This window comes from Phalacrocorax carbo, chromosome 1 (genome assembly GCF_963921805.1).
Source record: "Phalacrocorax carbo chromosome 1, bPhaCar2.1, whole genome shotgun sequence".
Classification (NCBI taxonomy): domain Eukaryota; kingdom Metazoa; phylum Chordata; class Aves; order Suliformes; family Phalacrocoracidae; genus Phalacrocorax; species Phalacrocorax carbo.
The window spans coordinates 45,094,896-45,109,910 of record NC_087513.1 but is presented as its reverse complement, the minus strand read 5'-3'; the positions used below and the strand labels follow the sequence as shown (position 1 = coordinate 45,109,910).

The 15,015-nt window shown below is 36.1% G+C and overlaps 1 protein-coding gene across 6 annotated transcripts in view; it reads left to right on the top strand.

Annotated features, from left to right (window-relative positions):
• Window positions 1-15,015, top strand: part of PPFIA2 (PTPRF interacting protein alpha 2) — a 347,812-nt gene that overhangs the window by 206,107 nt on the left and 126,690 nt on the right. For all 6 annotated transcript variants that reach the window (XM_064450229.1, XM_064450234.1, XM_064450219.1 and 3 more), the window contains one exon: window positions 6,778-6,879. In XM_064450229.1, coding sequence (XP_064306299.1) covers window positions 6,778-6,879 — 102 coding nt within the window. The remainder of the gene's footprint in view (window positions 1-6,777; window positions 6,880-15,015) is intronic.

Sequence of the window (15,015 nt, the reverse complement as noted above, 5' to 3'; positions counted from 1 at the left end):
TACAGCAGGAAAATTAGGCAGATTATATCACAGTTCCTGACAGCGGTATGTTCTTCCGTACTCTTTAAATTTGTCTAGAAGTACTATCACATGGACTAACATTTAAACAGATAACATTTAAAGTTTCTTTTTGGCTGATTTTTGAAGTATAATTTTGAATGCTTTTGGTACTCTTGTTCTTCTAAAAAATCATGAAATTAACATGATACAGCTGTTGAATTTAGATGACATTTATATAAAAGTCATGTTACATATGCTCCAAAGATAAACCAAAATATGTATATCCACATTCATTCAATATGTTCAATGGCCTTAATCAGATACATAAATTTTATCTAGTATAATCCTTAGCTCTCTACTATTCTTTTCAGGTCTTTTCCAGAATCAGATGGGTTTTTGTGTTTTTTAAGGTACTGATAGAGAATTTGGGGGATTTTCTTTTTGCTCAGAAAAAACAATTATATCTTTTTTAATTTGGGACCACAGTTATAATGGCAGATAATCCATTCACAATAGTAGGCCATCCAAAGAGAGGCTACACTGGTTTGAGATTATTTCTTCTACCCAGAAGGGGATGGCTGAATAAGTAAATATTTGCAAGACTTAGTTCAAAGTCTGATGTAGATTCAGCTGAGTATTTAAAGAAGGAATTCCTTCTTGATGGAAAGCTATGAGGCAATTCTCCATTTGTTCAGTTTTCTTTTCAGTGGAGGTATTGGGATTATTAATTCTTGTAGATGTTAGCATGGGCTCTGAGTCTCTCAAAAGTTTTTTCTTTCTTCCAAGAAGCATTGACTGTGTGCTTATGTGTGGGTAAGTGTCTACATATTCCCAAATTTCAGTCAGTGCCCACATTTCTGGAAAAAAAAAACAACAATGTGGGTTTGCAAGTCCACTGTGTTACTGATTTAGTTCTCTCTCTTACGTAACAGAAATCTCATCCTTTTCATTTTTCTCTGTGAATTAATGAACTCTCACATTGTCACATTTAATCACACTTTCCACATTTGAGATGTCTTGCAGACCAATAAATAACCCAAACCAGCGTCGGTAATTCCTTGATAGTTTGAAGCATGTTTAGTGGCTGTGTAACAGCCACTAAGATCACACCTGAAGAAAAGCACTTGTCTCTAAAAGCATGGCATGAGTCAAACAAAGTAACAGCTCAAATTAGAGATTCAGTAGTTCAACATGGTTTGGCCCACTCACACCATATTATTTATTATACAATTTACTACTAATGGCCAATATTCTTGAAGGGGTAAAAAAAACCAACCCACTACATAAAAATGGGGAAAGGGGAGACTGAATCAATTTTGCTGACATTTATTTGGGAGAAGTGTAGAAAACTCTCCATGAAAACAGCATCATAGTGCAAACTGATCTGATAATTTTTTAGAGAGATTAGTTCAGAGACCACTCTACAATTTTGAAAGTTTGACTTTTTTATGTATGAACAGACCAAAATTTTAGTCCTGAGATCAGTTAACATTTCCTGGTTTTACCTGGGTCCTGTAACAATACAATATTTCAGGGCACATGTTTTCCAACCTAAAACACATGTGCAAATGAACTCTCATTTTGAGCAGAAATGTAACAATAAACATCTCAGAAGCTTGACACGAAACCCACATATTTAAATCTTGCATTCAACCTAATCTAGGATCAAGGACTATTATTATGGCTCTTCTCTAGTAAGAAGATAAACAGTGAATTACATTCAGAATTTTGTAGTGTTTTGTCTTGTTAATAGGAGTCAATAAGGTTGAAATCTGTGTGCTGGTAAAGGCAAAATTCTAAAATAAATCTTTGGTCATTTAAAAAGTGTGGAGAATTTCCAAAAGTATTTCCAATGAAGGAATAATAGAAAAGAAAGAAGGTATAATTTTTTTGCAAGGTAGGATTGGATGAAAACTTAATAAAAGAAAGGTTAAAACTCCAAGGGAATTGTAGTAGATCATAATATCCTGTGTTAAATGAGTTACATCTAAATTTGTAGGAAAGCAAATCAGTTGACAAAGCTTGTGTTGAATGTAAAATAAAAATGATAAAGCCTTACCACTCTTCCTCCATGCAGAGATTAGTTCACTCATTCATTCCTGAAATGAGCCGTGGATCAATGATAGAAAATCCAGAGAGGGAGATTTTAAGCCGAATCTCCCCAGTGTCTTTAAAACTGAATTTTATGGTTTTTGGTTTTGGGGATTTTTTGGTTTGATTTGATTTTGGTTTTGTCTTGCAAAATTTCTCCTTCCTTTCAGTAGGGCTTTGTTTGTTTGTTTGTTTGTTTGTTTGTTTGTTTGTTTGTTTGTTTGTTTGTTTGTTTGTTTGTTTGTTTGTTTGTTTGTTTGTTTGTTTGTTTGTTTGTTTCTTTCTTTCTTTCTTTCTTTCTTTCTTTCTTTCTTTCTTTCTTTCTTTCTTTCTTTCTTTCTTTCTTTCTTTCTTTCTTTCTTTCTTTCTTTCTTTCTTTCTTTCTTTCTTTCTTTCTTTCTTTCTTTCTTTCTTTCTTTTTTGTGGGGATCATGAGAGGCTGTATTTTCATTTCAACTCTGTACTGGACTGTAGACGCAGGCTGAACAGTTGAGCATTGCAGCTAGGAGGTCTCATAATTTCTGTTGCATACCCTCAGCTTGGAGACTAGTTACACAGGTTTTCTGCATATTAGGTAAAAAAGAAAAAACAAAACAACACAAAAAACCTCACAGGCCTTTCCTGGGAGCAATAAGCAAAGAAAGCAGCATTTGTTCAGCCAGCCCCTAGAGGCAGATTTAATAGTAAGGGTGCTGTGGTGTGCCTCCACTGCACAGTCCTGCTGCCAACACATCTGGCTGCGCTCTCAGCCTGCCTGTCCCGATGGTCTCCCACTCTCCTGGGCACCCTCCAGCCTCTGCTCTGACTGCAGCTCAGCGGCTTCATCAGGGGAAGTCCTTGACTTTTTTTCATTTGTAACGCATAGCAGTCCTTTCAGTGGCTACAAATTTCTGTTGAATTTGTCTTCAAGGCTTCTGACCTCTCTTCAAAGATAAACATAGTATAAATGAAGAGCTGTCATTTTCAGTCAGCTGTTTTTCAGTCAGACTCAGTGTTGTAGCCCAAGTATTAAAACAAAAAGAGAAACAGCAGAAGAGAAACAGGCTCTGAGATATGTTTATTCAGATGGCAAAAAAGTTGCTCTTTCTTGAATAGTTTATTATGAAATAATTTTGTTAGTGTCCTGATGTCATAGTATAGTGTAAAAAACAGTGCAATCAACTGAATAATTTTCATTTAGTTGTAATTCACTTTGGTTCTTAACTAGCTTTGTAGCCACACAACTTGTGTGTAAGCTTTAAGAGTGCAGTTGTTTCTGTCAAATCATATTAGCTATGCAACAGATACTACCTTCAGGGCTCCCGAAGTATGACTGACCATGCAAGATTTCTGCTGCAAACAATAATTCCAGATGACAGTATTCCCTTGATCCCTGTATATATAGGAGGGAATTGCCAGAGCAGAGGTCATTACCATCTTATGTTATTTATTACATAACTGGGTAAAACAAAAATATGCTTTGCTTTGAATCTAACCTGTGGGAGAAACAAGTTCCCTGGAGCATTACATTGTCATGTCTCAGATACGTTCAATGAAAAGGGTATATTTAAAATGAGTTTTAACTTGTAATTTTGGAAGCATGAATTGAAAAGCCAGTTGTTTTTAGGTTTTATCCTAGTTATTAATTCATCAAAGCAGATGTGACAGAAATAATAATTTGTAAAGCTCTAGGGCAAAGTCAATTTTCTTGAAGACTTTCCCTGTAAAAGGCTTATGATAAAGCGAAGAAAAAAACCCTCTTTCTGTCATCAATTGATTCAGAGAAGTCAAAGCTCTTGACAACTGAGAAGTCAAAGCTCTTGACGACTGAGTAGTCTCTAGTACTTCAGATCTTCATATGAAGAGAGAAGGTTGGCTACTTCAGCTCCCTAGGTACAAAGAGGTGACTGCTTGTTTTAAGTGCTAGTACTGCAGATATGTCAAGAGCACAAAGGAATTTCAGAGAGCAGCAGCAACTGAATAATTAAAAGCCTTGAAGGGCCTATGTCAGTGACTGAAGTAAAAATGTCTAAAATACTGGACACAGGTAGCCCAGCTAAAGTGAATGCTAATAATTATTATGAATATAAGCTGAAGATATTTCAAGGCTGAGAGGACACTGTGTTAGGTATGGGAGTCTCTGGGAGCAGAATTTTCAGTTATTGTTTGTTTTTAAGCAAGGGAAAATGTAAGCTGATGACCGAAGAAAATGTCCATAAGAATAAGCTCCATGCTGCTCAGCAAACTAGTAGGAATTCCATTCCTTAATTATTTGAGATTATATTGACCAAAACATTAGGGACAGTAGTGCTGGTAGCAGGCCTGCCTTGGCACAGCAGAGAGTATATGATCTGATAAACTCGTATCTTTTTCTGTTTCCAAGCAAAGCAACAAAAGCATATTATCAGACTGCTTTGCCTTACTCTAGTTAGAAACTGGAGCTGTAAGTCACCAGATGATATTTGTTACCCTTTTCACCACCTGTTGCCCATCCAGATGCCCAAGCATATGCCAAAATGTCTATTTTAATTCCAACTGAAACAATACAAAGAAATGAGAAAAAGTAAATAACAATGACATACTACATATATTACACAGAAAGTTTATTCTATGAGATTCTGAAAGTATTACACTTATCCATGTATATAAACTGTATGTAAATTCATAACAAGGGTTCGAACCCGTAGCACTCTAAAGTTTCTCTTAGAGGAATATGAAGGAAAAAATACGTGTGTACGTGTGGTTTTGTGCTTCAGAATTCTGATTCAATCTGACTTGAGACCCTTGGCTTTCTATTAAATATTATATTTTCATTTGGTATGTAACATTAGTTATAACCTTAAGGACAGGAGTTTTTTAAACAAGATTCTGGACAGAATAACACTGCTGGACTGGCAGTTTCTGAATCCTAGAGTAAGACCTACAGGCAGAAGTTGTAACGATACTTTTGAAAAGTGAGAGAGGAGTTTTTAAATTTAAATCTCATTTTCAAAGCTAAATTAAGGGCTTTAACATCAAAGTATGGTGCATAGCCTCACAAGTTCTTGGCCACTAGGGTGTAAAATGAAAATACTGATTAGGGGGTACGATACAAAACATCGCTGCATGGTTCGTATGATCAATAGCTGATCTCTAAAACAAAATCCACAGAGGATATCAGAACAACACTTTCCTTACTGTTGTCATAGAGTTTTACTGTGAATCCAGTTCCAGCTGCTGAAAAATGAGAAAAACCAACTTGATTACACATTGTCAGAATATCACTAGAAATCTATTTGAATACTTTTTAATATATTATTAATAATACCATATACCATTAACTGTTTAGAAACTTGATTAAAACAGAATGAGCCTAGGAATGCCTACTAAACTTCTATCGAACAGCATTTCAGTTCAGATAAAAGCTGCTTTCAGCAACACAAGGGGAAGCAACCAGCCGAGCCCTTCTGAGTTCATTGCTAGCTTTTGTTTTAAATAAGTAGGTTTAGTCTCAGCTTCATCCTACTGGCTGATAAGATAAACCACCTGGACATGTTTTTTTTCTTAAACTGCTTCTTTTTGGGGGGAGGGGGGAGATAAAGAATTACTTCACTTTAACTCTGGCTGCTTGTGGGTGCTCTTAAGCACTGACTATTTTGGTCAAACTGAAATAAACTTAATATTTTAAAATGTGTATATATCTTTGTTAAGCAGAAATGCTATTCATCTTTTTTTTTATTTTTCTGGCACATGATCACAAATTTTAAAGGCTTTTAGCCTTTGCCTCACTGTTTTTGTGAGACATGTAGCATCTTTTTGCTGTAAAGGATAAAATTAACTACTACAGTTTACTATATGTTGTGCCTGTCAAAAATAAACACATATGGAGTGAAACCTTTTCATTATTGAAATGAATGACAAATCTGTGACTGCCCTTTGTATAGACAAAAATATATGTATATTGTGGAAGAGTAACAGCAGTGGTAAACTCAAGACACTTTAATAGGAATTTTGACAACTGAAAAGGTGTTTTTCAGAAAACCTATTAGTTGCATGTATAAAAACTAACATCAGGAGCAACTTAAAATCCAGTTTCATTTTGTGTTGTTATTTCATAGGAAACTCACTCCAAACAAATGAACATGAACATTGCTGTCTCCTCACAGCCTTTCACTATAATGCCAAAATATTTTTTAACAGTTAAATTCAAATATCAAGTAAAAATAATGAGATTTCTTTTTTCACAACACACATATTACTTATGTTATCTAATATTAGATAGATTTTGATTGGTGAATACCTTAACTTTTTTCTCCCATGCCATAGCTTTGCAACAGCTGCCTTACAGAGAGTCAAGAACACTCGCTAAGTGGATATGTTGAGTTGAACCTCATTATGTGTGAAATGTGGTGTCTCTGATGCTATGAAACAGGCCAATTCTGCTGTTCTTCTGGTGTGGTTCTGAGATCTTATATATGGGAGATGTTGCGATCATCTTGAACCTTGTTTTGTTTTTAAACTTAAATCAGTGTTTTCCATAGGCAATTTTTATTAGATATGCCCAGACTTTAAATGGTTTTGGTAGATGCTGATGCTTACATATGATATTTTAGTTTGTGTAGATGATTTCTAAATAATATTTAAATCCTCAAACTCTAGAATGCATATGGATTTGATTATTCTAGTGCTTACATCTTGAGTAGCTTCATATATAATTTTATTCCACAGGAATTTGCTGCACTGACAAAAGAATTAAATGCGTGCAGGGAACAGCTGCTTGAAAAAGAGGAGGAGATTTCAGAACTGAAGGCTGAAAGAAACAACACAAGAGTAAGTATACAGCAGACCTTTTCTGGGTAACATGTATGTGAAAAGCAGGAGGAACATAGTTATACATGAATTTATATCTTCATTTGTATAAATAAGAAGACAAAATTCCAGTATTATAATAAGTAAGGTTCTAAGTAACAGGACATACCTACCATGCTACAGACCCAGAGGAAATCACTGTAAGGGTTAGCAAGACATATTACAAAAATAGCAGATTTTCCATATAACATCATAAGTACATTCAGTTTAAATGTCTTCTAAAGCAAGGGACTCATGCAGCCTTCTAATCCCCAGGGCCTGCATAAGAAGCCTGTATATATCCTAATCTCTTATCAAGGCAAAAGGCAAGGTTACCACAGACCCAGCTTTCCTTTGTGCCTTAGATTTGATCTGAATAAGAATGGGGTGAAAGCTGCTACAATGAGACTGCTGTTTAGTCTAGATGCAGCCATGTGACCCTTGAAGTAAATGTTATTTGCCATACAGCTGAGTGAGGACAAGATTTCACCCATAAATTTACTATGTTCTACTTCAATCAGAAGATGTTATTCTGCCTGGGAACAGGGATATGTGATAGCACCTTCGGAAAATTCTCAAATGGTGTACAGAATGCTTTTCAAAGTAAAATAATCTGCACATGCAGGTGTCTGGGCAAATGCAGAATTGCTCAAGAAATGGAAGAGGAGAGCAGAGGAGGCTTTATGGGGTGTGGAAAGGTGTGAGATAAGAGATGGAGTCGTCCCAGATCAGACAGGAGTCAGGCTGGTAATGAACATATGGGATAGATCTCAGAGAGCTTGAACACCAGGGATGTTTTCTTATATCCATATTTCATTCTTCTGTGATCTGGGTAACTCTTCCTGTTTTCCTCCCCTTGCTAAACTGATAGCACTTCAGCTGCTCTGATATCATCTTTCCTTGGTCAGCTAATTTGTATTCTGAAGGAAACATAACAATGTACGTGACAAAAGAACTGAGAGGGTCTTTCTCCCTCCTTTCTTCTGTCCAGCTATAGCACCTGGGTGCCATGGACTTCAGAAGTCCAAGGAAGGACGGATGATACAGATGCCTACAAAGAGGCAAAGCTGCCCCAGCTGCCTCCATGCTAGCTTGGAGGTGCAAGAGAATATTGCATTTAGCACAAAAGTCTTAGAGGTGATGGATTTGGGAAATGTGATGGGAGGCACAGGTGAGACCTACTTTTTCTCCCATGACTTTCATACATTCTGTGACTCCCACAAAAATAGGATTAATTAGTGGAGAAGCACATATAAATTGCACCGCATTCTTTAGGTTTATCAAACCATCTCAACAACAAATCTGAAGGCTTTCTACAGCTGTTTAAATGATCAGTAATGCTACATATATCAGCTATTTTAGTGTTTAAGGTAAAAATAGGAAAGTCAGTTAAGACAATAATTTACATCAAATAAAGAACACTTTGCGTTAATTTCCAGCACAAACTTTTGAACAGAGATGTAGTTAACATATACACTCAACTTTACCTATTCAATACCCATTCCTGCACAGAACATATATCCATTTGCCTTTCTTTACAGAAAAAAATACCATATAAACTAAATTTGCATTGTCAGCTTCTCAGTTGTCCTAAGTTCTTCATAAGTATATGCACAAAACTGCCTGGCACGATGCTTTATCCACTTCACTACATTGAACGCCCATTGAACACCAACTTTGGTATATTAAAACTGCAGTGTACCAATACTTATTGCGGGTCTGATACAAGCAGTGCAGGCTAGCAAAAATCACAAGGTAGCCTAGTAGTCAGAGATAGTCACTTGCCAAACAACTGTGAGGGAAAAGGAAGATGAGTCAACACCAAGTCATCGCCTAAGTCAGACTGAGCTCTGTCATAGGCACTTTCTTTGCAAACAAGAAAATTAAAGATCATCCAATCTTATGTCTCTTGTGTTATGTAAAAGAAAAATCAGTAAAAGATTTTCCGGGAGAACTAATATCAACAAATGAGAGTTGAAGAGTATGATAGTCCTTGCAAGAAGTCCTTGCAGTTAAAATTAGCAAACTATCAGTGTGTGTTCAGAATGAGGATGAAGCTAGGTATTGGAGATGAAAGGATTTAGGCTATGAAAAAATATAAAAAATGCAGGAAATGTTACGGTGAACAAGAGGGGAAGATATAGTCCAAGTATTAATGGGAAAGGAGAAGGCTCCGCTACACTTCTTTTACAGTGAAGGACCAGCCTTTTAGATAGAAAGCTGTTGTCTTCAGAATACAGTCTTGATGAGATGCTAGTAATGAGATTTCTAGCAATATTAATTGAAAAAGCATTGCTTATAAAGAGGCACTTTCACAAACTGAGATTTATGATGTTATTAATATAAAAGAGCATTAATATTTTGCAAGAAAATACTGCTCTGAAATTTTTTTGTATTTAAACAAAGATTCTAATTAACTAATAAAATTTGGATGGCCACTGATACACTTCTGCAGTATGGAAATTAAATGTCTTTTCTAATATATGAAGTTAGCCCAACTAATGCTTCTTTCTTCCATCCCACTAGTGTTCACACTTAACCCAGCCCTAGCTTGGCTATGGTAGCAAGGCTTACATGCCCTCCCAGGAAATTCTCATGCAGAGCCACACATGGTGGAACTACTGAGTACAACCAGTTTTGCCCCAGCTAGCACTTTTAAACACAGAGGCTCAATTCCATATTCTCAGATTGCTGTTTCTAAATTTTTTGATCCAGTCTTTTATTTCCCTGGGGTAACAGCATAAAGATACTGTTTGAAGTACCTATTGCTTCAAGCTGAAGATCAGCAAGAAGAAATAAAAATGGCAACTCTTAGTTCTGAGTACACACTCCCAACCACCTGTTGCCTTCTAGTACCCTTCTACACTTTCAGTTATATCTGACTGGCAGTTTTTTCTTTATTCTAGACACATACCTGTGCATGCATTCTTTTCTTGGCAACAATCACGTAAAGTTTTTGCCAGTCTCCATTAAAAAAAAAAGCCAAACACCACTCCTCCTGATTTGCCACTCTACGCCACGCTGCAGTGGCAGACCCTGACAGTAAAACGTGTTCGAGAGAGAGCATGCTGGAATTACACTCTTCAGGACCCATAAACCAGGTCTCAGCCAAAATATTAAGGTTTAAGCCTTACCCCAATATTTAAGCAAGTTCCTTACTCAGTCATTCTAGCAGTATTCTTAAGCAAAGCTCCCTACTGACCTTTTGCTCTTGAATATGTATTTTTACTGCCTACGATAATTAACTCTTTCTGACATATTACAGTAGAAATATTTTCATGTCAAGAACTTAGCTGACAATCTGTCAGTATGCGAGGCAAAGTAGAAAATACAGGAGCAGATGTATATGTATTGATCGGTGTGGCACTGCTGCCAGGAAGACAAACAGGTTCACTGTGGAAAATTATTGCATGGGACTTAGGAAACATTCAGAAATATCTTAATATAAACTGTTACAGTTATTTCTCTGGGTATTTTCTAGTTAAAATGATCACCTATAGCATGTGGAAAGACAGCATCTTTTCTGAAGCTGGAACACAGGTCAATGTGATCTAGTGTATTATTCAATGGAAATTATAAAATAACACTAATTTGTCTGGGCTAAGTTTAAATTAAAATTGAAAGTTATTTTTTTCTCAGTCTGTATTCTTTAAAAGTAGAAAAAAGGTTGTAGGTTTAATTTAGTAAATCAGAATATGTCAATGAGGAAATCTGGGGTTTGGTTTGGCAGCTGAAACAAAAGATCTGTTGCAATACTGATACGGATTAGTCTGTGATTATGTTTTTTTAACTACAACAAAAAACCAGGCACATACATACGCTTTTTGTATACAGCATAAAATGGTCCTTAAATTGGTCTGAAATATTTTAGTTCAAGCAGTTTTAGAAACAAGAAAAATTAAATCTATGTTCATGAATGGAATAGCACTAGCAAAGACAGTGTCGTTGTCCTTTTACTTAATACTTCAGGAGCTGAAACATTTATTAAAACGAACAAGGCTAACTTAGATTCAATTTTATTCATATGTTATTGTCTCAGTTCCTTAGTGAATGGTTTATGAAACATCTTCAATTAGGCACTCCAGCCTCATAATACACATAGATTAGAACTTAACCCTATATTTTATGATTAAATTTCCCCTTTATTTTGTTGGAAAACTCTAAGAATATCTTCTAAAGTATGGTTTTAACACTTTTATTTAGCTCATTTTCTTAGAGGTCCTTTTACTTACATCAGTTTGATAAGTTCTGACTCGTGTTTCTTCTTTCAAAATACAAATTTCTGTCACAGAAAACAGGGTGACAATAGATAGTAATATGCATATACAGTAATTCAATACCTGTATTTTCAGACACTGTGTAATCTAATAGTTATATTTGTATACATTATTCTCATTAAACCCCTCTTCTTCATTTCTATTACTTTGCATCTTTATACTGATTATTACATTTTGTTTCATACTTTTGCTTCACATATGTGTGTTCCCATTAAGGTTTTAGGTTGCCAGTATTTTTTTTTCTGTCTTGGATGTCCAGAAAGATAGACATGGGGCATGTGCTGTTGTTAGGCTGCAACTTTGTTTTTCCAAAGAAAGATTTTCACCAGTAATTCACCAGTATAGCTATTTGAGGTCACCCCAGCTGACCACAGGTGCAAACTGGTTTCCACCGCTGTGGAACAATGCTGAAGAAAATGACTGATTTTGTGACTGGGTTTAGAGATAATCTTCAGTCCCATGTCTGCTTAAGTTACTTGTCTACTTTGCTTGCACCAGAGATGGAGATTCACTGAACAATGTGCATTCTAAATATAGACTGAGGAAATTCAATTTTGCCTGTGCTGGTGAGAAATTTTAATCTGGGCCTCAAAAGAGAATTGTCTTCTTAGTGGGTTGCCCTATTCCTTTAAGGAATCATTTAAGCTAAGTCTGTCTCATTTTCGTAAATCCCTTATCTTTTATATTTTTTCCCTGTATTCCACTATTTATGCCTCTACTTTTCTCTGCATTGCTCTCTCCTGATTCTTTAATTTATCCATTTATTATCCTGCTATGAACTTTCTTTTTACAAACAGGTTTGTTGAAAATAAAATTAAGATAAAATATTTTATATTGATTAACATCCAGGTCCTGTAGTAATACAAACTCTGCTGAGTCACAATAATTTCAACTTACTGAGTCATCATCCCTAAAAAAGAATGTTTTAACTTTTTTTCATTTTCCATATGTAAATCAGTGTCCATGTAGCAATGATGGTATAGTATAATATAGGTAGGTGATAGCCTACAGCAATACAGTTTATATCGTTAAATTTAACCATGCATTTCCATTTCACAGAAATCAATCACTTCCACAAGTGCTTTGGAAGTGATTGAGAAATACGGGAAGCTGGTTTAGCTGGGTATATTCTAAAAATTTTTCTCTATTCTTGTTGATTTAGTTCTAATTAACATTTTAAAGATGCTTCATTTACTCACAAAATATGCACTAAAGCATTTTTCATTCTTTAGATGATTATTTTTAAACATTCTTTATACTCATGAAGAGTCTAGAGCTCAGAAAACTTCATCCCATTTAGCTGATACAATTATCAGCATGGCGTCTTAAGCATCCTAAAATTTGCCCTGCATAAGAGTAAAATTCACTTGTCAAATTATTTCATAATTAATTGTCAAGCTTATGCTTTCCAGTAGGAAAAGCATATAGCAATGATGCGTGAGTGATTGTGTCTCGCTTGCTGCTCTTGATCTTCATCTTCTTTGCAAGCTGCCTGCACCTCTGAGAGCTCGACAACAGTAGCAGCTTGACACGGTGCAAGGGAGCAGAAAATGCTCAGCAGCACATGATCGTTATTAATGCCAGAGTTTAACTGCAACATACTGAAACACCTAAAGATATTTCTAACAATTGTTTCATGTTTTAAACGAACTACCAATATTGTTACAATGCTATTTAGACATGAAATCTTGAGGGTTCTCACAAATATTTGGCATAGTAATTCTTGAATTATATAGGGGGGAGAGTCCTAACATGCCCCTATTCCCACAAGACATAGTGATTTCCTTCATTTGTTAAACATCGCTTGGACACATTGTTATCTTCAATGTCAGTGTTAATTTTTTGTTTTTTCCCCCATTATCGAAGCAATGTTCTGTCATTCATTGATATTTCTGTCAGTGTAGTTATGTTTGCACTTCCCAGCGAAGTAGGGAAGATCTATTACGCTTCTTTTATATAATTGTAGTTGGGCCAAAGATGGATAAAATAGCAGTATCATTTCAGCAGAGCAGGGGAAGGGGATTTGCCATCAGGTGCTCAGTCAGAGTTGGATGTTCTAACCCTTGCGTTATTCTTCCCTGTCAGCATGGCTGGGAATAATGTGGCACTGGGAGTCCTGGTTAATAATACTCTCTGCTCAGCTGGATTTGCTGTAAGCAGTACTCACAGCAAGAGCTGACTTTTGTCACAAAGCAAAAATAAGAAATTGCTATAAGCTGAAAATCTATGCCAGCACACCTTCTTGAGCTTTCTTAGGGCTCACGGTAAGGGGAATTCCAGTGTTCAGAGGTAGTTTCCAGAAAAATGAACCATGGCTAGCTGAGTAGCTTGAGTGAATAAGAACAGTAAGAAAAAGCATGATGTGTTCACAAGTAGTGCAGTGATTCTCCATGAGTATTTTGACACTTAGCTGTGACATCAGCTCATCTCTCTTTATACAGTAAAATACAGAACACAATGTTTTGCACTTGATTTATTTAATGACCATAAAATACACGCAGACATTAAAATACACTTTTGTCACCTCTAAAATGGTAATTCTAAACTAAAGGCAAAATTAGCTTTTGTGTGTATTAAATGGATGACTTTCATTGGTTTAGTTTTATATATTATGTATGTTTCGAACATGGCTGTAACTTAACCTGAAGTTGAATATGTTATCTGCTGCTCTACAAATGGCTAAGGTGCTGCACTCTTCATCCCACTTCGTAAACTCCTCCATGATCATCCCACTAGAAATTCTGAGTTCCCACCACTCTGCTCTCTTCTTATACTTGGAAACCTTGTTTAACTCTTTTTTCTCTCTTCATCACTCTCTTCAATCTCCATTCTTCCTTCTCTTAGTAAGAATCTTGTCTTTATTCTGCCCGTGCTGACTTCAAATTCACTTTCAGGATTGTCTGTCTGCACCAGTTCAAAATGAGGTGCTGGATGTATATTCGGTTTTTTACTCTGTTCCTTATTTATCTCTGTGCTATAGGTTTTACGTAATTCCTTCTGTCATAAAAGTTTTTCCATGTCAAGAATACTGTGTCACCATCATTTTTCTTCTCTCCTAAACCAGATTTTCTCACTTTCCTTCCCTTTCCAGCTAAAACCTGCACCTTTCTGATCATCACAGTATTTGCCTAGAAGATAAGTTGTTCAGGATAGTAGGGCATCAGATATGATAAAATTGCTCAGCATTAGGCCAGAAAACAGTTCCAAGGTTTTGTTACTCCGGACTGTTTTAGTGGGTGTCAGCTGGGCTTCAGACACCTACAGACTTATGGAAGGAATGGCCATGCTAAAAGCTCAACTGTGGTTCAGCATTTTTCTTTTTTTTCCCAATTTCTGCAGAAATTCATAGCATTTTGACTGGATTTAGGCAGTTCCAGGGGTAGCTATGATGCATTGAAAAGTTTCTGCATAAAGAAAAGGAGACAAGACAGACAAGAGAGCAGGATGAGCCAGACTAACAGGATCAGCCAGCAAGTGGGAATGACCGTGGAGAAATATAAATCCACAGCATAGATTAGAGTCAGAGTCTGGTTATCCTAGGGCTACAGAATAGGATGGAGTCCAGCTGCAGCAAAAGAGAAATGTTGCAGCTGCACAGTCGCTTTGGAGAGATGGGGCAGAGAGTAGGCTGTAGCATTAGAAATCAACTACTGACTTACTTTCCTTCAGCTTTCTCCTAGATAAACTGGGTGACCTAGAAAAATCATGATTTGTAAAATTAGACCAAAATTCAGAAATTTAGTTCGATTAATGATAGCAATTAACTGTGTGTTTAAGTACTGCTATGAGCAGAAATACTCTGTATTTGCAAGCTATTCTGATCTCACCTGAGTTACAACCT